The following is a 27,650-nucleotide window of genomic DNA, read 5'->3' as shown; positions in this document are numbered from 1 at the left end:
TCTGATTTTAGTATCAGAGTAATTCTGACATCGTAAAATGAGTTAGGAAGTGCTCCCTCCTCTTCATTTTTTTTTTAAGTTAGAGAAGAATTCATATTAGTTCTCTTTCAAAGGTTTGGTAGAATGCATCAGTAAAGCCATAAAGTCCAGGGCTTTACTTTATCAGGAAATTTTTGATTACTGATTCTAGCACCTTATTAATTATAAATCCATTGATTTATTTATTTTTTTAATTTCTTCATGATTCTGTCTTGGTATGGTTTGTGTTTCTAAGAATTTGTCCATTTCACCTAAAATTATTTAGGTTCTCTTCTAATCATTTTTCTTTCTATAACATCAGTAGTAATGTTCTTACCTTCATTTATCTTAGTAATTTGAGTCCTTTTTTTTTCTTAGTCCATTTAGATAAAGGTTTGTCAATTTTGTTATCTTTTCAAAGGATAACATATTTTTTATTTTGTCCATTGTTTTTTCTATCCTAAAATTCATTTACCTCTGTCTTTTTTTTTTTAATATAATTTTTTTAATTTTTATAAACATATATTTTTATCCCCAGGGGTACAGGTCTGTGAATCACCAGGTTTACACACTTCACAGCACTCACCAAAACACATACCCTCCCCAATGTCCATAATACCACCCTCTTCTCCCAAACCCCCTCCCCCCAGCAACCCTCAGTTTGTTTTGTGAGATTAAGAGTCACTTATGGTTTGTCTCCCTCCCAATCCCATCTTCTTTCATTTACCTCTGTCTTAATCTTTATTTCCTTTCCTCTGCAACCTGTGAATTTAGTTTGATTTTTTCTAGTCCCTTGTTAGATTAATTTGAAATCTTATTTAACTTAAGCATTAGAACTAGAAATTCCTCTTTAACATTGCATTTTTGTGACCCATAAATTTAATTGTATTATATGTCTTTTCATTCTTTTCTAAGCATTTTCTAATTTCTCAGTGGTCTGACAATAGAGTAAGGTAATAAAAACAGATCATTCCTGCTTACCCTAGATTATATTTAAAACAAAGGCTGACATAAGCTATGCTGATAACAGAAATATTTAAAAATACAAAAACAGAAGCATACACATTGCCTTGAATAAACAAGAAGTCATAGAACCATCTCTTTATTGGTACTACAGTTTTTGTATCTCAATATAATTAAGATTTGACCTGGCTGAAAGTTTTTTGTTTCGTTTTGCTTCATTTTGTTTTAAGAATAAGAGGAAGTGTCAAAAGAGATGTGGTAAAAGAGAAACTGCAGGAACCTTTGCCCTCAGAAACATTCTTATTCCACGGTTTCTTCACTTCCCCAGCTCTCCCTCTTAAGCCAGGTACCGCTACTACGGGGTCACGCTTGCAGTTTGAATCTGAAAGGGCCACACGTTCCAAATCCAAATGGACAAGACCATTAACCAATCACAGAGCCAGGTTTCCTTTTCCTGAGTACAATGATGTCTGCCCTATGGAAGACAATGATGAGCAGAAAGGGGCGGGCCAAGGGGAAAGGCGTTGGAAAGTACCACCTATCCAACAGCACTGGGATCTAGCTTTCAGCTTCTGTCTTTATATTGTCAAGATGTCTCTTTCTAAGAAGTTAACTTTGGACAAGCTAGATGTTAAAGGCAAGCGAGTCATCATGAGAGTAGATTTTAATGTCCCCATGAAGAAGAACCAGATTACAAATAACCAGAGAATCAAAGCTTCCATCCCAAGCATCAAGTACTGTCTAGATAATGGAGCCAGGTCAGTAGTTCTTATGAGTCATCTAGGTCGACCTGATGGTGTTCCCATGCCCGATAAATACTCACTAGAGCCTGTTGCTGCTGAGCTCAAATCCTTACTGGGCAAGGAAGTTCTGTTTCTAAAGGACTGTGTGGGCCCAGAAGTGGAGAAAGCCTGTGCCAACCCAGCTGCTGGTTCAGTTATCCTACTGGAAAACCTGCGCTTTCATGTGGAGGAAGAAGGAAAAGGCCAAGATCCTTCTGGAAATAAACTTAAAGCTGAACCAGATAAAATAAAAGCCTTCCGAGCATCACTCTCCAAACTAGGGGATGTCTATGTCAATGATGCTTTTGGCACTGCTCACCGGGCCCACAGTTCTATGGTCGGAGTGGATCTGCCCCAGAAGGCATCTGGATTCCTGATGAAAAAAGAGCTGGAGTATTTTGCCAAAGCCTTGGAAAACCCAGAGAGACCCTTTCTGGCTATACTTGGTGGAGCGAAAGTAGCAGACAAAATCCAACTTATCCAAAATTTGCTGGATAAGGTCAATGAGATGATAATTGGTGGTGGAATGGCTTTTACCTTCCTTAAGGTACTAAACAACATGGAGATTGGTGCATCCCTCTTTGATGAAGAGGGGGCCAAGATTGTCAAAGATATCATGGCGAAAGCCAGTGAGAAAGGTGTGAACATTACCTTTCCTGTTGATTTTGTCACTGCTGACAAATTTGAGGAGAATGCTAAGGTTGGCCACGCCACTGTAGCATCAGGCATACCTGCTGGCTGGATGGCTTTGGATTGTGGTCCTGAGACCAATAAGAAGAATGTTCAAGTTGTGACCCAAGCCAGGTTAATTGTGTGGAATGGTCCTGTAGGCGTATTTGAATGGGATGCCTTTGCTAAGGGAACAAAAGCTCTTATGGATGAAATTGTGAAAGCCACTTCTAGGGGCTGCATCACTATTATAGGAGGTGGTGACACTGCTACCTGCTGTGCCAAATGGAACACTGAAGATAAAGTCAGCCATGTGAGCACTGGAGGAGGTGCTAGTCTGGAACTCCTAGAAGGTAAAGTCCTTCCTGGAGTAGAAGCCCTCAGCAACCTATAACTGACAATTTTCTTTTCCACTATTTCCTTTCCATAGGCTTTAATTCAACTTAGTGCTCTACATTACATCTTGACTTTTGTTAGAATTTATGCCTACCAAGGCCTAGGCAATAGCTAAGGGATTAGTTATCAGGAACTCTTATCATCAATACAACAATGCAACTCATTTTAGTTCTGTCATGCATTTGCCGCCTCTCTTCAAGATCTTAGTTGAATTTATGATTCATAGGTAGGATATACTCTTACATTGCATATTAAAGTGAGTTGAATAAGCTTAATCCCTGTTTTATATTTTACTCCAGATTTGTTATTGTTTTACTACTTGAAACATGGAAAATAAGACAAAACCCAAGTTGTTGGGGGAAGGTTGGAATAGAAGCTAACAAACTTTTAAACAATAAAAGTGCTCAAATAAATCAAGAAAAATATTTACATTTAAGAATTCCTGGGTAACAAAGCTCTGCTAAAAGGCCATTTCTTACTAAATAAGGAATAAGAGAAGTAAGAGGTATTTATCAAACTCAAGAAGTTAAAAAAAAGGAAAGAACTAAACCCAAGAAAGGAATTATGTCTGTGTGTGTGTGGATACACAAGAGAATATACATATGTGTCTGTGAAAATATACATGTGTGTCTGTAAGAATAGGAGCTACAGATCAAATCTGGGCTTTAAATAAAGAAGAAATTATTTTATTTTTAAAGCAGATATTGTTTAATAAATAGATAATACAACCACTGAATCTTAAAACTGGGTTTTAAAGATAAAAAAATATGTAAATAGTCATTAAAAAATATAAAAATTCTTTTGTATTAGAAGATAGAATAAGAAAATACTCAGAAATGTAGAAGAAATTAAAATACTTATTGGAAAATATTTTGTCTAGTTCTGTAGATAAAGAGCTGCCATAGGCAATGCTGTTAATTTAAGAGCAAAAATTCACAACTAAAAATCAATAGAGTCTATTACTAAAAGAAAGTGGAGGGGTCACAAAGACTGAGGGGACAGGAATGGCTTCTGATAGACTGTCACTCTGCCCCCCCTCTCCAACAGGTATAATCCAAGTCCAGTTACTGCATCCCACTCAAAATTGGGTATCTCTGGGTGATGCATAATCTTTCCATGTGGTCCAGTGAGGAGCCCAACAGTCTAGTGAACAGAAAAGTGCAGTCATTTATTTTTCTCCTACCTCTGACACCCATTCGGAACATACAATGGTGGAAAAGAAATAGAAAAGCAGCAATTAAAAATCCTGACCTAAAAAAGTCATTAGTTCATTGCAGTTCTGAAGTAAATGATACTGGCTCAGAATTTCAAAAGCCCCCTGAACCAGCAGTGAAAGGACTTCCGTGGTTAGGCTCGGTTTGTTCTCTGGGAGGAAGTTTCTTATTTGTTGTCCTTTTTTGGCCCCATGTTTTGTCACCTGGGAAATTTTCCTTGTTTCCTCATCTTCCCTGACATCTGCCAAAGCAGATGTTGGGGTGTTGGGCCACATTGGGCTACTGCACAGCTTTCTTGGCTTCCTCTCGGCTGAGGCAGTGTTAAGAAATCAAGGATTTCTTCATATATCACACAGTTGAAAACCTCTGAAGGCCAAGCTACTGTCTTTTTAACTTTCGGAAGACTCAAGATCCCTGTGTAAAAGCAGCTCACTCAAAAATATCTTCTAATGATGTTTCTTCATCCTCTGACTCTTGCTTGTAATTAATTGGTGGCTTTGTTGGGCTTACTTTCCCTTTCTTCATTTTCTTATGACCTTCTAAAAAAGTAGGCAGGAGTGGGAAGGCAACACCAATAACTTGATTATTTATCTTTGACCTCTTCATATTTTTGGCTGAGGAGTCTGAATGGGAGGCTTTTGAGTAAAACTATTATAATCTTTCTTTTGTGGTTTGTGAGATTAAGACAGTTAATTTTTCCAACTCTGAGAAAACTCAGGTGCCTGATGTATTGGTTAACCTAAAATAGGTTTCAGGCAACAAGGAGATTGTCCAATATTTCCTGGATATGTTCATTTTTAAAATTGTGGTATTTTGCTTAAAACAGCATGTTACATCCCAAACATACTGATATTTTGCCTCTTTCTAAACACTTTTCCCATAGCTTTAGGCTCTATAGGAATGTGTTCTGCGTACTACAATACCATAGACAGCAGTTTTACCAAATGCTAAAAATTTGAATTTTTAAATTTTTAAATTTAAATTTAAAAATAAAAATTATCAGCACCTTCTAGCTTTCCATGCCACTTTACCCATTTCCTTCCACCTGACTTCTAAGCAAATGCCATGGTTTTTGAGGGTTTTTTTTTTTTAAGGCATCTCACTTACAGTTAACAATTTCTACATTAGTTAGTCTCTAGACTAGTGGTCTTCACAAGGGACAATTTTTTTTTTAAGATTTTATTTATTTATTTGACAGATCACAAGTAGGCAGAGAAGCAGGCAGAGAGAGAGGAGGAAGCAGGCTCTCTGCTGTGCAGAAAGCCTGATGTGGGGCTCAATTCCAGGACCCTGAGATCATTATCTAAGCTGAAGGCAGAGGCTTTAACCCACTGAGCCACCCAGGCGCCCCCATCAGGGACAATTTTTACTTATACAGGGCATTTGCCAAAGAATGGAAACATCTTTGTTAATCACAGCTGAGATGAGAAGAGGTACTATAGGCATCTTGTAGCTATGGATAAGGGTGCTACTAAACAACAGATGACACATAGCATAACCTTCACAATAAGATACCATCTAGCCCAAAATATCAACAAAAATGTGCCTTTCTTTCTTATGTGACATTCCAGGGTCATGGGAAAGTAGCCACGTCTTGAGTTTATCCAAGGACTCAGGCTAGCAAAATGGCTCTGTTAGCAAGAAACCCAGCTTCCATCTCTATAAGCAGGAAGATCAATTCAATTGTTGATGTTTTCCAGGCAACTAGGTAGAGAAAGAGGAATCCAGAGCAAGCACCATGTCTTTGAGAAAGAGAACTGGAAGTTCTTATGGCCTGAACTTAGCCAAATGATCATATCTAGCTCATAGGGAACAAGAACAATGCATTCTTTGACTGGGTGATTATGGGCTTAGTTAAACTATTACTGGGGTGCCTGGGTGGCTCAGTAGGTTAAGCCTCAGCTCAGGTCATGATCTCAGGACCCTGGGATCGAGCCCCGAATTGGGCTCTCTGCTCAGCAGGGAGCCTGCTTCCCCCTCTCTTTCTGCCTGTCTTTCTGCCTACTTGTGATCTCTGTCGGTCAAATAAATAAATAAAATCTTAAAAAAAAACTATTACTAAAAAGACAGTAAAGGTGAATTTAATACAGCATCAAACAGAAAGACCTATTAAAAATCTTAAAAGGCACCAAAAGATCTTGGAGATCATGCTTTTGTACATATTTTTTAAAAGATTTTATTTATTTATTTGATTGAGAGAGAGATCACGAGTGGTATGAGGGGCAGGGGGAAAGCAGACTCTCCATTGAGCAAGGAGCTTGATTCAGGGCTTGATCACATGACTCTGGGATCATGACCTGAGTTCAAGGCAGACCCTTACCTGACTGAGCCACTCAGGTGTCCCTTTTGTACCTGACTTAACCTAAGATAAAGAAGAATTTTTAAAGAATAAGTACACATAATGGGGAAACAATTATATAAGAAATTAAAATGAGTTAAGAATACAATAATATGAGATTGAAAATAAGCAGACAAAAGGTTAATAAAAAAAGGTGACAAATTCAAGTACTGCTAGTACAGAATATCTGATGGTGTTAGAACAGTTAAATAAAATAAATGAAACTGTAGGGAAAAGAATCAGTGCCTTGAAAAATCCGAACTTAGTAAAGATCTACAAGTTAAGAAATAATTGCTTGTGTGTGTGTGAATATATATACACATACTTACATATCACATACATACACATATAACACACACACACACAAACACACAAATATTTTGGAGGCAACGAAGTGGTTCAGTTGGTTAAACACTTGACTCTTGATTTCAGCTCAGGTCATGATCTCGGGGTTGTGAGATTGAGCCCCATGCTTGGGATTCTCTCCCTCTCCCTTTGCTCCTTCCCCTCATACTTCCCCTCATACTCTCTCTTTTTCTCTCAAAAAAAAATTATATATATGTATATACATATATATATGTATACATATATATATAGTTGTAATTGAAATTTTATTTTATTAATTTTATTTTATTGTTTAAACTTATTTTTATTTTTTAAGGTTTTTATTCAAATTCCAGATAGTTAACATGCAGTATAATATTAGTTTCAGGTATAAAAATTTAGGGATTCAACACTTCCATACAGCACCCAGTGCTCATCAAAGCAAGTGCATTCTTTAATCCCCATCACCTATTTCACCTATTTTTATAGTCACTTTTTGTAATTATGTACCTTAAAAATACTTAAAAGTTTTCTACTTATTAAAACTAATTCAAAGTAGAAACTTAAAATTAAGGTGTTACCACAAGATGGTGGTCTATTTAAAGAAGCATGCATACATTTATTGGTCTATAATTAGATAAACAACTAATTGCCCAGAAAATCTTCAGTTCTTAAACCAAGCCATCAGCAAATAAAGCCTCTAGCTATGCTACAGAAAGATGATATGTCCCATCAGAACGAAAAAGGCAGTATAGATTTGTAGTGAGGAATGCCCAGTAATGGGTTCTCAGAAGCTTGGGATTAAAAATACATCAGGTAGACTAGAGGTCTCAGATGTATGCTGTTAGAGCAATGTGTGTGCTTCCCAGTCAGCAGCAGCAACACCCAGAAACTTGTTAGAAAACTTGTTAGAAATGCAGATTACTGAGACGTCGGGGTGGCTCCATTGGTTGGACGACTGCCTTCGGCTCAGGTCATGATCCTGGAGTCCCAGGATCAAGTCCCGCATCGGGCTCCCAGCTCCACGGGGAGTCTGCGCCTCTCTTTGACCTTCTCCTCGCTCATGCTCTCTCTCACTGTCTCTGTCAAATAAATAAATAAAATCTTTAAATAAAATAAAATAAAATAAAATAAAATAAAATAAAGAAATGCAGAGTACTGGGGTATCCTTAAAACCTACTGAATCACAACCGCTGGGGGTTGTTGTCTGCTTTGACAAGTTCTTCAATGTGTTTCTTTCATTTAAAATTTGAGAACCATTGGTATAGAACAAAGATCACTAAAAGGAAACAGAAAAATGGGCAAAGGATGTGGGCGTTTTACTATAAAAGGAAAAAGAAATGACCAATAAACATGTGAAGACATTTAAAAAAACAAAAGGAAACAGGAATTGTTCTAAGAATAATCATGTCACTATCTAGCTTTAACTATGGCAAATCATTTTCACTTCTCTGGATTTTTTCATTTGAAAAATGATATCTATATATAATCTGAGATTATTTCTAGTTCCCAAATTATGTCTCTGAAACCCTGATTGGTATACTTGAGACAATAGGCTACAATTTTTATCTAAGTATCTTGCCAAATAGAGAAAAGTGGCTCAGAAGCTAATAGACAAATGACATAGAGGTCTAAATTAAAAGAAAACAAACAAACAAAACAAAACAAAAACAAAAACAAAAAAAAACCAAGAACACCAGAACACCAGAACTTTGGCTCTCTGGCCATCCATTCCTTTTGCAATTTGACTCTTACTTCCTATGTATGAAAGCCGATGTCCCCAAAACTACAGTGTCTGAGAACGTAAAAATATATAAATAGAATGAAATAGATTCAATTACTTTTTACCTTATTAGATTCATTTAGATAAAAGGAAGGTAAATCTGAAGTTTGTGTCTATAGGAGAAAATTGATAGTTCAGGAAGAGCTGCACATTTAAGGGTCTAGTTTGTTTTTTTGTTTGTTTCTTTGAAGCTATCATTTGATTGCTAGTGCAGATAGTAAAAAAAAAAAAATCATAGTATATTCTTGTACAGTTTAAATTGGTCATTGATCATTTTTTCAATCAAGAAAATTTTATCTACAATTTATTGAGAACTTACTTTAACCCCTGGACTAAGCACTTCATCAGGTGTAAGTCATTTAATCCTTACAACTATACTACCAGGTAAAGTCATCCCATTAACAAGTAAAAAATGTTAAGCTGAGAGAGAATGAGCATCTTGTCTAGGATTGAGTACTGGAGATTATAGCCTGTGCTTAACCATTATGGAGAACCATCCCATAGGATCTTTATTTAAAAAATATATATATATATATATATATATATATTATTTAGTTAGTTATTTTTTTTTAAAGATTTATTTATTTGAGAGGTGTGGGAAGGAGCAGAGGGAGAGAGAAATCCTGAAGTGGACTCCCCACTGAACATGGAGCCTGACCTGGGGCTCTGTCCCAGAACCCTGAGATCATGACCTAAACCAAAATCAAGAGTCAGGTGCTCAACTGACTGAGGCACCTGGGTGCACCTCAGAGGGTCTTTTTTCATTCAGGCAGGCTAAAACAATGATCCACAAAGATTTTTAGAGATGTGAGAGAAAAAATTAAGAAGCTATATTCTTGAAACTAATATTGTGTATCAATTATACATCAATAAAAAATAAAAATAAAGCATAAAAATATGTCATATATATAGATACATATATATGTATCTATATTTTTCTACTATATTTTGTTTTTCAATATTTCCTATAAGTTTTGATAATAACTGATCATTTTTGTTCATATGGCTCCATTGAGAGAGGTTTTATTTTTTGTTCTGGGGGGAAAATTACCTTTTTTTTTTTAATTTTTTTTTGAAAAATTACCTTTTGAGATTGCCATTACCTTTATAATTTTTTGAGAATGGAGGTGTCCACTGTTTGTGAAAAATAAATTTCTCGTTAAAATATTCTCAGACTAGTCCCCTTGAGGTTAATAATTTCTTTTAAACATCACCACATAAGTATGAGCAAGGTTTTTAATGTAGAAATACCAGAAACTAATGTAACATTGTGTGGCAAGTATACTTCTGGAAAAAGTGGACTTTTTACAGTATTTATAATATTTAATGCTTGAGTGTAGAGATTCAAGAAAATATAAAATTATCTCTGCACTGTCCTTTTGGTGCCTTAATTAAAGAAGGCTTTCCCTGATACCTATAATTTAGATTACCCTTTTGCAGAGTCCTTAGAGGTTTTACATCTTGAAACAATTCACCATTCAAGATGGGCAAGAGACACTGCAGAAACTTAAGGAAGGAAAATCAGCACAGAGTTTCAATGAACACAAAATCAGCAAGAATCTGTAGATACAGTCTCAGAAAGATCATTTTTAGGAAAAAGTACACATCTGGCATTGGAGGATTCCCATAAAACTACATGGATCTACACTACTCTCAAAACTATTCACTAGTCCTGTTATCTTTATTGCATTTTGGAAAACACCATTGTCAGTGGTCCAAACTGATCTATTTCTGTTGCATACATGTGATTATGTCCACATGCGCATCAGTGAATGTTAACAAACCACTTATTTAGCTTCAAGAATTTAGATTCAGAAATGAATGCAGAATGGCAGAGAAAAAAACTACTTAGCAAACAGAACAGTCTTAGACTTAGTGCTTAGTGAGGAAACTGAAGATCTATAGGACATGAGAAATTAGAATTGTTCCCTCCAAACTGACATAAACTATGCCTATGAATTTTTTGGAGTGCTAAAATATCCAAAATAAATAACTAGTTGTCCTCTAGGACTGTGTCCTGTGGTTCTAAGAAGTTCAAGATGATTGAGGTTTCCTAGGTTGGAAAGATCATTATAACTCATTATAACTAGGCAGGCTTGATTGCATGTTTAGGAGGACTAAGAATTTCAAATCTAAAGGTGATATTCAGCAGAAAATCTTGCCAACAAGACAGAAATAATTTGAAAGGAGGTGATCAAGAGTTATTATTTTGCAGGAGATATTCCAAACAGAAACCCACACTTCCACTATCGTACTTGGAGCAGGGTCACACTGAGAAGGTAAGCCAAACGTAGTTAAATATACCGAGATTCTGCAGACAGAGCCAAGACTACAGAGGGAACAAGATAAAAAATAACTGAGAGGCTTGAATGATACAAAAATGAATTTAGAGCATTTAGAACATTTACTCCTAACATGTCGATATTTGGGTTGTGCACATCTTGGAGGCACCCAGTGGTGTTTCAGAACTCATTCTTGCAATCACTTATAATAACATAAGCTATTGTTTCTTAGCTATATTATAAAATTTGTGTATAAAGTCATTAATGTGTATAAAGTCATTAATGTTGGTGTCATTTCATTTCGTTTCTTAGGTATGGAGATACTCTCTATTTCAGTAGTGGACTCCAAGTGGAACTAACTAAAAAAAACACTGTCTTTCTTCCTGAGTCAACCACACTGTTTAAATACTAGTATAATGATTTTATAGGACCACAGTATTACACACATCTGAAAACATGTTTATGCTAAACTAGGAAGTACCATTTATACCTCCTTTCCTTTTTTCTGTATGATTTGCATTATATAACCGAGGCTGGAATGAACTAGATAGTATAGTATAATGTCAATTATATAGTTTGAGGCAACATTTCTGTTGGCAGAAATGCAGAAAAGTTGGTGTTTGCACTTCTCATATTTCTATCTAAACAGGAACAAAATATTCTAGAAGAGTAATGCCAGTAGTTCTTTGGAGAATATACCAAACTTGGAAAGTCCCAAAATAATGGCAAAATTCAGCCACGTTCACTAAACACATGGGAAAGGCCAGAAAAATATATAAAAGTGTATTTTTTGCAAGAATATGACATACTATTTTACCCGGTCAATAATTAATGATTATGGTTCAAAAAATCACAAGGCTTCCAAGCTCAAGGACATTTTCTACAGCTGGGACAAGAATGAGACTAAAGAGAGAATCAAATCAGACAATTATTTGTCTAGAGCTTCAGATTGACATATATAAAAAACAGTTTATTCATTTATTTACACAATAGAATTTTCAAAGAATTTGAAAAGAATTTTCAATAACTGGAAATTATCCTTATTTAAAAGTAGAATAATTAATATGAAGGACATCATATTCTGAAGACAATCTTCATTATTTTTCTTTTGTGTTTTACCACCAGTTCTTAAAATATTTTTATTTGAATAAAAACAAATTATGTAAATAACATTTTTTCTGATTTTAAAAATAATGTATAGTGGATGGGACTGGAAGAGATTATGCTGAGTGAAATAAGTCAAGCAGAGAGAGTCAATTATCATATGGTTTCACTTATTTGTGGAGCATAACAAAAAGCATGGAGGACATGGGGAGTTAGAGAGAAGGGGGTTGGTGTAAATTGGAAGGGGAGGTGAATCATGAGAGACTATGGACTCTGAAAAACAATCTGAGGGGTTTGAAGTGGCGGAGGGGTGGGAAGTCGGGGTACCAGGTGGTGGGTATTGTAGAGGGCACGGATTGCATGCAGCACTGGGTGTGGTGAAAAAATGATACTGTTATGCTGAAAATAAATAAATTTTTAAAAATTTATATAAAAAATACATAGTTTCTTTATCATGTGCAATGAGTACTATATGTTAATAACATGCTACCAATTAAATAATGTTTAGGAAAACTCAGGATTTAAAAGCAAAATATGTAATGAAATTAATAGACTATCTGTGAGTTAGTCATCCCTTAGCTGAATCTCTGATTCTACTGTCTACACAGGACCAGAATGAACAAGAAAACTGGGAGATACTTGAACCTTTGTCCCATACCACCTCTTTTAAAACTTTAAAATCATTAGCTCCTGTCAACTTTCTAATAATACAATACAGGCTGTCTTGCTAGAGTTAGAGATCATATTCAATCTTATTTGGATACCATCTCAAGCAAAGTGTCACACAAATTCTACACAGCCTCCTGAATTACTGTTTCTTTTTCTAACCTATCCTATGGTCCCCATTACCTCTTCAAGAATAAGGTTTGCAAGGTTGTTTAAAACACCAGAGACTCTGTGAAATGTGTAAACCTGGCAATTCACAGACCTGTACCCCTGGGGCTAATAATACATTCTATGTTAATTAAAAAAAAAAAAAAAAAACAGAGACTGAGAGTGTGCCTGGACATGTGCTGGGATCCCAAGATAATAGGTAAATGTACTGGGATGCTCCCTCAATTCCATTCCATATGTAAAGGATTGGACAACAACCCAAAGCAGAGAATGGGAACTGGGCCCATACAGGAACTGGTTTGGCTTGAGCACTCTTCCAAAGTGGCACTGAAGACCATTCCAGGTATAGGAAGGAGCCTTATAATTTTCACTTCAAAACACAGTGGTCCTCTGAGACTTATGTCATAGCACAATTATTTTAACAATGCATTTACAAATAATGCTGAGTTCACGTTTAAGAAATTCTTACTTTTCATTTCTTCAGTTTGCCAGTCTTTAATTTGTCTTGCTACATAATCATAAATTCATTAAGTTTATTTACCTCTTTCTTTGATCATATACTGATTTATCAGGTTCCTCATTAACTATCCTAACTTTATTTTGTTCTGGTGTCCATCTATACAACTGTTCTTTCATTACCTATACTCTTTGTACTGAATGGTTGATGATGTTCCTATTCTTTTAACTCCAAATGTATCCTCAAAATAGGCTGAGATTGACAATTTCATTAAGTCTTCTGGTATAGCCACACATCACAATTTTTGTATTGAAATATGTGTAATTAATTATGAATAACTTTATTTTCCTGTTACATTATACATGGGCATTATTAATAACAATCTCCTAAAAAATTATGCCTAGAAATATGGTTGATACTATTTTTAGACATGGGCTGGCAGGGTTCCTGCCCCATGGATGTATTTTAATTGGGTCTCAAGGGTGCTCCTGTGGTATACAGTAACACCCTTGAAAATATCTAAGTTTCCCAGAAGTGTGGGTCCCAGTACTTATTATTCCCCTTTGGGCTGCTCTCCAATGCTTAGCCCCATACATGGGGTATAGGTGTCCCCTAAAGAAACACAACTGAACCCATAGGGTCCCTTACGCTCCATGGCAAGGCCTTAGTTCCAGGTGAGCTGCCTGGTGAATAGATAGCTCCCACCTGTCAGTGTAGTATTTTTTTTTTTACATGATCAAATGATATTGGGCCAATAAAATGGTGTTTACATGCTGATTTAGGTAAGCTGAATGGTTTATGTAGAAAGGGGTCCCACACAAAGTATTTTATCAGGGCTTCACATACTCTAGGGGAAACCTTCCCTGGATATGTTCTTCCCTGAATTTCTTTTAAAATAATAAAGGAGATGTTAAAAAAAAAAAAAAGATTTTTGTGATGAAAGGGAAGCATTGGGAACAAAGAAAACAAACTTCTAGTTATAAAATAAGTAATTAAAGGAGATATAATGTACAAAAAAAATAAACAAACAAAATGGGAGCATTGGGTCCAATAGGGTTAAGAACCATTGTATCAGACTATGCATTACTGAAATTTCTGTAAGAAGGTTTTGCTTCTTATTTCTTCAGACTTTTTTTTTTTTCCCAACGCCCAAAGTGGTCAAATTGTGCATTGATTTTTTCTTATTTTATTTTTTTTTCAGTATTCCAGAATTCATTGTTTATGCACCATACCCAGTACTCCATGCAATACGTGTCCTCCATAAGTCCCACCACCAGGCTCACCGAACCCCCACCCTCTTCCCCTCCAAAACTCTCAGTTTGTTTCTCAGAGTCCAGTCTCTCATGGTTTATCTCCCCCTCCGATTTCTCCCAACTTACTTCTTTTTACCATCTTCCAATGTCCTCCATGTTTTTCCTTATCCTCCACAAATAAGTAAAACCATATGATAATTGACTCTCTCTGCTTGACTTATTTCACTCAGCAGAATCTCCTCCAGTCCAGTCCATGCTGATACAAAAGTTGGGTATTCATCCTTTCAGATGGAGGCATAATACTCCATTGTATATATTGACCATATCTTCTTTATCCATTCATCCGTTGAAGGGCATCTGAGTTCTTTCCACAGTTTGGTGACTGTGGCCATAGCTGTTACAAACATTGGGGTACAGATGGCCCTTCTTTTCACTACATCAGTATCTTTGGGGCAAATACCCACTAGTGCAATTGCAGGATCATAGGGAGCCCTATTTTTAATTTCTTAAGGAATCTCCACACTGTTTTCCAAAGTGGCTGCACCAACTTGCATTCCCACCAACAGTGTAAGAAGGTTCCCCTTTCTCCACATCCTCTCCAACACTTGTTTACTGTCTTGTTAATTTTGGCCATTCTAACTGGTATAAGGTGGTGCCTCAATGTGGTTTTGATTTGAATCTCCCTGATGGCTAATGATGATGAACATTTTTTCATATGTCCATTAGCCATTTGTATGTCTTCTTTGGAGAAGTGTCTGTTTATACCTTCTGCCCATTTTTGGATGTGATTGTTTGTTTTGTGTGTGTTGAGTTTGAAGAGTTCTTTATAGATCTTGGATACTAGCCTTTTGTCTGTAGTGTCATTTGTGAATATGTTCTCCCATTCCGTGGGTTGCCTCATTGTTTTGTTGACTGTTTCCTTTGCTGTGCAGAAGCTTTGATCTTGATGAAGTCCCAAAAGTTCATTTTTGCTTTTGTTTCCCTTTGCCTTTGGAGATGTATCTTGAAAAAAGTGGCTGTGGCCAATGTAGAAGAGGTTACTGTCAATGTTCTCCTCTAGGATTTTGATAGATTCCTGCGTCACATTGAGGTCTTTTATCCATATTGAGTTTATCTTTGTGTATGGTGTAAGAGAATGGTTGTTTCATTCTTCTACACATAGCTGTCCAATTTTCCCAGCACCAATTATTGAAAAGACTGTCTTTTGTCCACTGTATACTTTTCCCTGCTTTGTCAAAGATTATTTGACCATAGAGTTGAGGGTCAATATCTGGGCTCTCTACTCTGTTCCACTGGTCTATGTGTCTATTTTTGTGCCAGTACCATGCTGTCTTGGTGATCACAGCTTTGTAGTAAAGCTTGAAATCAGGCAACCTAATGCCCCTAGTTTTGTTTTTCTTTTTCAACATTTCCTTAGCAATTCAGTGTCTCTTCTGGTTCCATACAAAGTTTAGGATTGTTTTTTTTTCCAGCTCTTTAAAAAATGCCAGTGGAATTTTGATTGGGATGGCATTGAAAGTGAAGATTGCTCTAGGCAGTATAGACATTTTAACAATGTTTATTCTTCTGATCCATGAGCATGGAATGCTCTTCCATCTTTTTGTGTCTTCTTCAATTTCTTTCATGAGTGTTCTGTAGTTCCTTAAGTACAGATCTTTTACCTCTTTGGGTAGGTTTGTTCCCAGGCATCTTATGGTTCTTGGTTCTATAGTAAATGGAATCGATTCTCTAATTTCTCTTTCTATATTTTCATTGTTAGTGTATAAGCAATGGATTTCTGTACATTGATTTTGTATCCTGCCACATTATGAATTGCTGTATGAGTTCTAGTAGTTTGGGGCTGGAGTCTTTTGAGTTTTCCATATTAATTATCATGTCATCTGTGAAGAGAATGAGTTTGAGTTCTTCATTGCCAATTTGAATACTTTTTATTTCCCTTTGTTGTCTGATTGCTGTTGTTAGGACTCCTAGTACTATGCTGAACAAGAGTGGTGAGAGTGAGCATCCTTGTCATGTTCCCGATCTCAAAGGGAAGGCTGTCAGCTTTTCCCCATTGAGGATGATATTCACTGTGGGTTTTTCATAGATAGATTTTATAAAGTTGAGGAATGTTCCTTCTATCCCTATACTTTGAATCACTTTAATCAGGAATGGATGCTGTATATTGTCAAATGCTTTTTCTGCATCAATTGAGAGAACCATGTTGTTCTTCTCACTTCTCTTATTGATTCATTCTATATGCAATCTTATTAAAGATATCAGGGAAAGTCAGAGCATGAGGACTAAAGTTTCTGAGTATAAAGTCTCTAAGGAGAACATAATCACTGCTCTTCCCTTCATACCAGGAATCCTAGAAATTCCCTTGCAAATAGAGCCAAGTCATGAAATGGGCCAAGAATTCTTTCTACAAGGTACAGCATTGGCATCTGCCAGGGGACTCTATTCTCCTGGTTGAAGACCTCAATATTCAAAATGTAACTATATATTAGTGAAATCCATGAGCAAGATCTGCTTTGGAGCAATGTGAAGAGAAAAAAGCTAACATAACCCTAGTAAAACAAATTATAAAAAGTTAAAAACCCACACTGTATAGAATAGTTCCAAGTGCAGAAAATTTCTTGTCTCTGTGTAAAGTTACAAGAAGGACTGTGCTTACTCATGTTAAGAACTGGGTTAGAAATCAGATGATAGGTGGCTCCTGGGTAGCTCAATTGGTTAAGCATCTACCTTCTGCTCAGGTCATGATCTCAGGGTCCTGAAATGAAGTTCTGTATCAGACTCCCTGCTTAGTGGGGAGTCTGCTTCTCCCTCTCATTCTCCCTCTGTGCCCCCTCTCTCTCAAGTAAATAAATAAATCAGATAATAGTTAATGCCCTTTTTAAAAATGCCTTTTTAATTACTAAAATATGATTTTACTTAAGTTCTGATGTATTTCACAGTGAGACCTTATTCTTTTGCAACTTATAATTGCAAAACAAATCCAGAATCAGTTAGATGCATTCTAACACTTCTGGTTTAGGGCTGGCTGCAACCTCAGAAGAAAAGTGCCAAGGGCCAAGCCATGTTCAGCCAAGTGTCTAAAGATTAAAAATAAAAAAGAACTCTTCTTTCATACAATTAATGATGGAAGGTCTGAAAAATTAATTATAGATAAAACTGTCACATATATTGTACTTTTAGTGTTTTCTCAAGAGGAAGGAAAATCTTTATTAAGCATATACAATTGTACTTATAATAATGATGACGATAATCATAAGAGTTTTCATGTCTTAAACTATGTTCTGAAAAATATTTACATGTATAGACTAGTTTAATTCTCACAACCACTCCGTGAAATATGTACATAATTTACCCCAGTTATAGAAAAAAAAAAACAAAACTAAAGTATGGAGTTAGTGGTTGGTGGTCGAACTGAGAAGAGGCTACACCAGAGTTGTATGGAAGGTGGAACATTTGGTGTTCTGCAGCGGGAAAGGAATTTGAATCTCCATCCATGAAAATGTGCAACTGTGATAATTGCCATTCACCTAATGTTGCTGATATTTTACTTATAGATCACACAACTTAAGTCAGGGTACTCCAATATGTCACAGAAGACAAACCATTAAATTTGGAGATGAGAGTATGCTTCAACTTCCCACTTCTTCTATTTATTACTGTATGATCTTAAAACTTTATTTTATTTTTCTGAGCCTCCATTTTTTATGAAATGGAGAGAACAACACTTTTCCATCATGGAGGTTCAAAAATTCAGATGATGTATGTATGTAGGGTGCTTTGTGAACTGTTAAGTGCTAAACAAATGTGGAAAATCAATATGTATTTCTGACCTTCTCCTCTCATCCACACATTTCCAGTACTTTCAACATCTTTTCATTTTCTCAAATATGACATTTTTAATACCAGGTTTGACTAGTCACTTATCCAACAAATTTATATTCAGCCTATATGTGCAGAAGAGTCTACAGGAGTCAGTAAAGTCCTTTCTAAAAAACTAATATTTGAGCTAAAAGCTGAATGACATGAGGCAGCTAGTCATGAAGCTATGACTAGGGGGTAGGACCAGGCTAGAGCAATCCAGGCAGAGAGCCCAGAAGGCATAAAGTGTCTAGTGTGGAAATGAACTTTTATCCTGAAGTGTTAGAAGTATCCTGTGGCTAGAGCATCATCACGAGAGGGAGCGTGATTTTCATGGGAATCACATGTGCTATTAGCAGAAAAGAAGCCTTCTGAGTTTAGGGCTAATGGAGGGAAAGTCCAAAAAAAAAAAAAAATCGGATTAGGCAATAAAATGAAGAGGAACAATGGGTAATTTAAAAGTTGTCTCAGAACTAACCTTGAGAAACATGGGTAGAAAAGTCGTGTTCTACTCAATCTTTCCCTAGGCTTGGGGTGGGGATGGAGGTAGTATCCTTCAAGCATTAAAAGCACATGGATAAATAACTAAGAATAGCTGGAGATGCAACTCAAGGCAGAGAGAAATCTAGAATACTAGAGAACAGCATATGGTAATTATATCTATAAACTTGTCCAGCAGCATATGGTAATTATATCTATAAACTTGTCCAGCAGGCAGAACAGAAGTGTCCTTACCCCAGGTAAGAAGGAAATTTGTCTAGGACAGTATCCCTTGAGTAAATAACATAATTTGAATCCACTCAAAGAGATTAGTATTAATTATTCATATGAGTAGACCTATAATTATAGTTTGTTTTCTAATCCCAGTCTAGGATCCTATTGGCCTAAAAACTTTTGCTTTTGCTTAAGATGAAATGAAATGAGCATAGGTCATTACAATTTTGTATAACTAGGGAGAAAAAATAAAATTTTGGACTAGAATTTATTTAACCTGATCAAGAGTGGATTGCTTTCACTCAGTATTCTAGAGACAATTTCTAACCTCAGAAAGGTAGAAATAATAATATAGACAACTGCAATTATTCTATAAGCTTCATATTCAAAGCAGATGAGGTATTTTCCTGAATGAGAGAATCAGAAATTTGGTTTCGTAGTCATAAGAACTAGGTTCTGCTGAGTCACAGGTGATCTTTAAACACCAGTGAATTATTAAAACTAGCATAGAAAGGTCACATGGCAAAGAGCAAGGAACTGTGCCAGGGGTAGCAAATCCACATAGGTCACTAAATGGATTTCTTTATTCCTTGGGCCTTAACTTAGAGGGATTAACATTTGACAAAGAACCATTTGCTTAAGGAACAATAAACCAGCAGGCCCAAGCAGCCATCAGTTGACCTTTGAGTAAACGTAATGAACTCAGAGAGTTCATTATGAGTGCACAAAAAGATTAGTTAATACTTAACACGGATTTGCATCCTTCTGGGACACAGATGATGACATTGTATGGTCTTGGAACCAAGCCCCAGGGAAGAACAAACTTTCAATTGTTACAAATCCAAGTCTATTGTGAGGAGCTAAAGCTTTTGGATTTACTGGTCTGAGTAGTATGGCTCTAAACTCCTCAAACTGATGTACAATGTTTTGAGATAATTCTCTTCCTTCTCTGCCATTTGCTTACTAACCCAGTGTTGCCATTCTCCACTCACTTATGTCCTCATTTCTCTTCCTGTCTTTGCTTTTGTTGGTGGCCTCATTGGGAACATGAATTACCCTCATCCCCAACCCTCCATATCCCTTACTCCTTCAAAGTTCAGCTCAAAATGCATCACATTCATGAAAACCTCACTGACAAATCTTAACCAACTTTTTTTTAAAAAATTGTGTATTCTTTCCAACAAACATTCTTTATTTATTAATTCTTTATTTTTTTTTTTGTCAATATACGGTGACATATACTACATGCAGTAAAAGAGCTAAGAACTGGGGGCAAATATATTTGAAAATCCAAGGGTCAAGATTATTACTGTTTAAAAAGGAGATGAACATTTATATAAAAAGCCACATTTAAAAAATTATTGAGTTAGAGATATGTACAAAATAAGATGGGAGCATAGGAAACATATTGAAATATGCCTACAGGACCTACTGAAGACCATCACACACACAAAAAATTAAGCTAGGATACAAACAATAAGTAAGAATTTGGGAAGAATGTAAGTAGGGAAGGAGAGTGGTCCACAAAGTGGTACACAAGCATGAAGACATGGGAGAAGATGTGGCTTTTCAGAGCAGTGAAGCAGACTGGGAGTAGTTAGACCCTCGAGCACATGAGGTATGAAGGAGCCAAATCATGAAGAACTGTACATCATGAAAAGATTGTTCTAAGTGTATCACACAGACATGGACCCATTAGAGCTCTTTGAAGCCATAACAGGGGAGCTGGGTCCAAGAGGACATTGCCATGCCATGCCAGGTGTAGCCTTGTTTATCACCAGATTGTGAGAATGTCCACATGGGCTCTAAAGGCAGATGTTAAGAAAGTTCTGCAGTGGAGCAAGGAGCACTTGAAAGGGTAAGAGGAGTGGTAATTTGCTAACTGGTATTTCAAGTTTTCATTTACAATGGCTAAATAAGTGTTCCGTCTAACACTGTATAATTTCTTGTTCATGTCAATATTATTACGGCATATATTTTATATTTTAGTCTGTTTATTATTATAGTTTAAATCATATAGAAACATGAACAAATTCCAAGCGTGATAATAAAATGATCATTTATGCATCATTATTGTGACATCAGATGGGAAGACAGAATGGAAGAAAGACAAACATGGAGAGCAAAAGCAGTTATAAGGCCAACACCATGATCTAGAAGCTAAATGAAGGCTTGATCTAGAAGGTAAAGGAGGGCTTGATCTAGAACAGTGGTACTGGGAATGCAGTTGATGAGCTGGGAGTAGCAATAACTTGGAGGGAAAATCTGCTGTTCTAACTCGATATGGGTCAGCATAATATGGAGCTAACTGTCTAGGATACATTTCAAAATTTTTAGTCTGTCCAAAATATGTGCCTTAGTATTCAGCTCTTACTAGAACAATAGTAATTCTTGGTCTAAGAAGTCCCTGATATACATAGCTTGCCCTAAACAATAATTTTTAATATTGTCCTCTTTTAGCTTCAAAGTATCATAAATTATATGGCCATTCTAACCAGCTTTAGAAAACTTTTCAAGTGACTCCCCATATGTATCGCCTTTGAAAGAGTTACTAAAATGTAAGAATCACTTAGGAAGCTTATAAAAAATGCTGAAATATGAACTCCACTTCCAGAGATTTTGATTCTGTATGTTGAGGATGAAATAAAGCGAAACAAAACATACAACAGTACACAAATGTATAAGCTTTTTTCAAAAAAAAAAAAAATCAGTGTCCTTGTTAATTGTGATTGTATCATTAGCAATACTGGATGAATATGTCCAAATGGATTGTCTACTATCTTTTCTCTTTCACCCCACAGAAGATGGAATAATTTATACCTACAATAGATGCTCACTACATCATATATTGCTTTTATTGCTTAGGTATTCATGCATGTATTGAACAAAATAACCAAGAATTGAAGTGCTCCTGGGGAAATAATTATGACCTGACCATTTGTGTCATGCCACATAGAAAGCTTCAAGGACACTGTAATTATTCTCTTCTTGCAGCTTGTGAACTTAAGTGAGGACAACAGAAAGAATGACAAGATGGAGTGGGGGGAACTCAAGGAGATGAAGAGATTTAGTGAGTAATGTGTGAATTGCAGACAATTCCACATGCATTTTTTTTAAAACCAACTTATAGAAACTGGCTAAAAAACAAAACCCTCCTTGAGAAATTGAAATTACTTTTGTATAATTGTCATGGTAATCTACATGGCTATGACTGTTCATTAAACTGCACCACTACCTGTGGTAACTAAATGGACTGGTACCATTGGAAAGAACACAAGATGTCAGGTCACCTGAGCACATTCTCAACATGACCGCTCTTTCTCAGGAAATGTAATAAAGTGACATGTGTCAGAGTCAAAGGACCCAGGCAGAGAAAAAGCAGAATGTGGACTGTCCTTGACTGAAATGATGAATGAAGCTCTAATGACACCAAGGCAGTGTCAGAGTTTTCAGAAATATTCCAGAGGACCCTGGGAACTATTACTTATTGCAGTGGAAAACCCTCTATCCTAACCAAGCTCTCTGCTTTGAATGACTTGGATTTAACGACATTTAAGAAGGACAGGATGAGCGTAAATGTGGTGGTATTCAGGCAGAAATAGCTGAGAGAGCAAACTGTCATGTCAGGATTGCACACATTTTAATATGTACAAAAAGAATGGCCTGTAGACAAAAGATTACTGTCTATGGGGGTGCCTTTCCCCATCCAGGGAAAAATAAATTATCTGTAATTTTAATCTGATGGACTAGTTTCTTATTGTGTAAAACTGCCCAGTGACATCTACCTTTTCTAATCTGAAATTACAGTTTTATGAAATACCTACTTTCACACATCTTTTTTCTTATTCATAGATAAGTGACTTAATAGTCAAGAGAAAAAAAAAAAAAGCATGGTTTTAAATCCAAACATTTTGACCCAATCACCCCTCAGTGCATCTTTGTCATCCATGCTCCACTACTCTGTTCCCAATGAATGATGAACAGTTGTGCTCTCTTTTAAGGGACTTTCAAACATAAAGGATGTCAAGCATCTATAAGTTAATATATTAGATACTATAGAGGCCCACTTAGCTTTTCTAAGCACTTCTGAAATCTCAAAATACAAAAAATTTACTATGAAATTAGTAATGTATAATCACAAAAGTCTTTTTAAATTGTTTAACTGCTATGACCTATGAATCTTTATGTAAAGAAGTATGCACTCAGCAATGGGAAGCCCATATATGCTAGTGAAGAGGATAGAGGATGAACAAGCTATTTCCCCCTCACTCTCTTAGTCTTCCTGTACACCAGAAAAACCTTCCCTGGTAGGTTATTTTTTATCTTCCTCAACATCTTCTAAGACAAAGGAAAGAGTTACTACAGATGATTATTTGCAACATGTCTTTATTTATGAAATAATGCTAATTTTAAAACGCACCTATGTCTATGGCCCTCAGTTTCTTAGCAAAAACACAGAGATGATCATTCATTTTCTTAATGGTCTCTGATAGAATTGGTCCATAAACACTTGAACTTCTTACTAAATTATACTGATTCTTTCCTATGACATCTAAAAGAAGAAATTTTTCTTATAAATACCCCGCATTAACTGTTCAACCAAATGAAATGCATTTATGGAAATATTTTATGTGTTCAGTAAATATTTTATGTGGTCAGAAAATATCACACTTGAGAGAAGATAATAAAAATGTTTATTTGTTAAGTATTACATGTCAGGGATTGTCTTAAAAGTTTTATGTACAATAAATTTTTTAATCATCAAAGCAACCTATCATATGAAAATCTACATTTTACAGAAGAGAAAAACTGGGGCTTGGAGAAGATTTCTTAAAGCTGACAGTTTCCAAAGATTCTGCTTTTAGTCAGTAAGCTATAGGTAGTTGTTTACTAGGAAGTGAAAGTCAGAGAGAGTTGGGCCAGGAGAGGTCAGCTTTCAGGTAGGAATCCTATTCATCTTTCCAGTGATTAGTTAGTTTCTGTGATCAGCACAGAAATGACAATACAGTTGTGATTGTGACTAAGATGAAAGGAGGGCTGGTCAGGGATGGAGAGAAGCTCTGCTTTATTTATTTCATGTTGCAGCCAACCCAGTTAGAGTAGAATGAGTAAAACCCAAGAATAGAAGATTAATTTTAAGGAAGAAGAAATGCAATATTCTCGAAACAAGATGTAGTGTTTAATAGCAATGGTCACTAAGATACTCTATTGCAAGTTCCAGCAGAATCATTGGAATGGATTTGAAATATAGAAACAGGAGCAAATGACTTCCTTTTTTAACATAAAGTTTATATATGCAAATAAGAACAAGATGAAAGGTACTCACTGATAAAGTTGGGAGGGATGGGTCATAAAGGACCAACAATGACAATGGTGGATGTCAGTATAGAAAAAGACAAACTAATCATGGCAGATGAGGGAACAAAGATGATTGCAAACTAACATTTTGGAAGATTAAGGTCAAACTGCCAATCCAATATAGAAAATGGGTGCACAGATGTTTCCAAGGCCATTTTATCCAAGTGGCTGATTCAGCTATGCTCTCATCTCACCTCACATTTATGTAAAAATAAAATACATTTTAGGAACTAACTGGATACATGACAGCTGGTTAGCAGAGTTTGATTATTATTTTACTTTATTTTATTTTATTTTATTTTATTGTGCAATCTATCTTGAGTTCTAAGTTCTCTTTTAAAGAACATCTAGAGTAAAATTCAATTATGTAACTTAATGATGAACTGTAATTAAATGTTATATCTGTTGAGCAGGAACTAGTCAGTTCTAGTACATTTTAATCACGTAACTCATAAAGCTAGCATACACATGAATATGAACAGAAATTACTGAATTACTCACCACTTTGTGCAATCTACATTCTAACGTGAACACTCAGAAATGCCTGTCAGTGCTATGAATGTGTTATGTGATTTATTAATTCATATTCCCTCATTTATAAAACACAGTATTTGGAATCATGACATTTTGGAGGTAGAGAGCAGGAAATTATTAATCTAACTCTCTTCATTTTTGAAACATAGAAGTAAGTCTGGAACAGTTAAGTAAAACTCTCCACAGATGAACAGAAACAAATGATGATAATTTAGTATGTAATGTAGATCATTGTTATATACTGAATTTTATACAAAGTAAATATTTAATATCATAACTTGGAATTTAAAAATACTAATGAGTTTTGGGGTCTTTTATCATTATGTTATGAAAGACCCTATGTACTTCCATTTACAAAGAAAAAAGACCAAAATATTCTCCAAAATAAGGTACAATAGATTACTACTTACTTTAGATCTCTATAGTTCACAAATGTAAGCTTAGCTTTACTCTTATAGAAGTAATCTTGAAAACCCTAAAGTTGTACAGAGAATACTTTGGTTAAGAATTGTCAAAGTATTTCATCATGGTTTTTAGTTCCATTTCCCTGATGGCTGGTGATGTTGAATATTTTTTCATGTGTCTGTGAGCCATTCGTATGTCTTGTTTGGAGAATATCTGTATTGATTGCCAAAAATGTAGATATATTCTAAGAGTAAAAGTGCTCTAAAGAATAAATATACAATAGTTAAATTTGAAATGACAGTTGTGTTTAAAGTCATGTACACAATTTGAACAGTCTTGTGGAAAACACCTTGTACACAGAAAGTGTGTCTTTCCCATCAGAAGGAGAATTCCATGGGCATGGACCTCTCTGGGTTTAATCACAGCAACATATGTGCTGACAGGAATAATTGATTTCCTATTGGTTTGTAAGCTTTCTCTTTCCCCAGCTAGGCTGGCTGGTCACGTGTGGACTTGGACCCTCTTACCTGGCCCAGGTATGGCCAGAAGTAGCATGAGCAAGGAATTTTTCAATTCATTCTTCTGGGAAATTAGGTCCTTCAAAAGGACCCTACTGTTGGCAGCAGGATTCCAGTGGCCTTGATTAGTCACAGAGTTGCCTCTGTTAAAACTTCTGGTTACTGTGGGAAGGGGACCTAACAGATAAGTGTAGATAGAACTCAGGAAGCTATCAGGAAGGAATGCCATCCCTGGTCCCATGCACTCTACCACGTGACCTTGGACAAGTCCTATAACTCCATGTGCCTTTGTTTCTCATCTGTAAAATGAAGTAACAGGAGCACTCACCGCATGTGGTTGTTAAGAAGGCTTCCTGAGTCATTCCACATACAAATTTATGACTATCACCAAAGTTCTAGGAACCTTTTAAACACGGAGAGAACAGTTTCAAAGTTTGTATTCCAAATGTTTCTATAGAAAAGGGGCAATCCTATGAAGCCTACAAAAACACCACTCTCCCCAAAGAAACAGAGCCATGTGGACAGTTTCTACTCTATCTGAGTCTTACATTAAAGAAGGATCCACTTTTGGAAAAGGAAAGCAAGGAAAGCTATGAAAAACTTTAGGTGATAGATTCCCAAGACCCAGGTTAAGACCTAACAAGTCTGGAAGAGAAGGAAACATGGTCAATGACCTGCTTCAACCACGTGTCATCTTGAACCAATCCCTTGTTTTAACATTCCAGAAACTCTCAACTTTGTTGTACCTGAACTTAAATGCATACAACTTACTTATAGTACAGAGATTATAACAAGCTACAAGTACAGTGAACATATCGTGATGGTTTATCTCAAATTACTTGGTGAGTCTTGAGAATGAACAAATCCTAGGCCCAAATAACCAACTTCTTCATTGGTCCCATTAACTACACATAATACCTGAAGCTACAAGCTCCCCATCAGGAATGCATCAGAAAGGGAGGATTTTCCCCAAAACCATATTCCTAAACAGTGATGAACCACTGGGCAGGTGTGGTCCAAGCAGTGAGGAACACTGGTGTGTACCCACCTGGTCCAGAAACCCTGACTTACCACTGACCATCTGAACCATTGCTCAAGACACGCTGGCTGATATTCCTTCTGCTGGGCCCCTCATATCACCACATGCTTTATCAGGACTCCTAATATTATCTGCTAAGAAGAAATCCAGAACCTGAAAATCAGGAAATCAAGAATGAGGTTTAAAAAATGTTTTGGAGCCAAACCCTCCTAAGGAGATGCAAAGAAGTGGGAACACCCACACAGCATCTACATGTAACACACATACTAACAACTAAATTCGTTTTTTGAACGCAGCAAGTCTATCTAGTTAGAATCAGAATGCATTGCATTATCTATTTTAAAGGCCTTAAAATTTTCACAGCAAGGAGATAAAATCTTTCTGCCTTAAAATTATCCAAGTCAGAAAAGTACAAACTCAATATGAAAAGTTAAGTTAATGTTCTCATAACTTCATGTTGCAGGACCAAGCCTGAAAAGATGCCAAAGTAGGTGCAATTTGCTTTAGAACACAGTAAAATGGGGTCACGTGTGTGCCTCCGTCAGTTAAGCATCTGCCTTCGGCCCAGGTCATGATCCCAGAGTCCTGGGATCCAGCCCCGCATCAGGCTCTCTGCTTCTTTGGAAACTTTTGTCTCTCTTTCCTCCTGGGTTATGCGCTCTCTTGCTTTCTCTCTCTCTCTCTCTCTCTCTCACTGTCTAACTCTGTCTCTCTTTTGCAAATAAATAAATTAAAATCTTTAAAAAAAAAAAAGGAAAAGAAAGAAAGGAACACAGTAAAACAGGCCTGTGTGAGATGCACTCTCCA

At 36.2% G+C, this 27,650-nt stretch overlaps 1 protein-coding gene across 1 annotated transcript; it reads left to right on the top strand.

Moving 5' to 3' along the window:
* The first annotated feature begins 1,466 nt into the window (after positions 1 to 1,466).
* PGK2 (phosphoglycerate kinase 2) lies at positions 1,467 to 3,256 on the top strand. The gene has a single exon (XM_004771893.3). It carries the CDS (start codon positions 1,573 to 1,575, stop codon positions 2,824 to 2,826), a length of 1,254 nt encoding a protein of 417 aa, XP_004771950.2. The 5' UTR covers positions 1,467 to 1,572; the 3' UTR covers positions 2,827 to 3,256.
* Positions 3,257 to 27,650: the final 24,394 nt, after the last annotated feature.

Source organism: Mustela putorius, unplaced genomic scaffold (assembly GCF_011764305.1).
Source record: "Mustela putorius furo isolate JIRA1106 unplaced genomic scaffold, ASM1176430v1.1 tig00003983_pilon_pilon_pilon, whole genome shotgun sequence".
Taxonomy (NCBI): Eukaryota; Metazoa; Chordata; class Mammalia; order Carnivora; family Mustelidae; genus Mustela; species Mustela putorius.
Note: the sequence above shows the minus strand (reverse complement) of the source record. Positions and strands in the feature narration are given on the sequence as shown.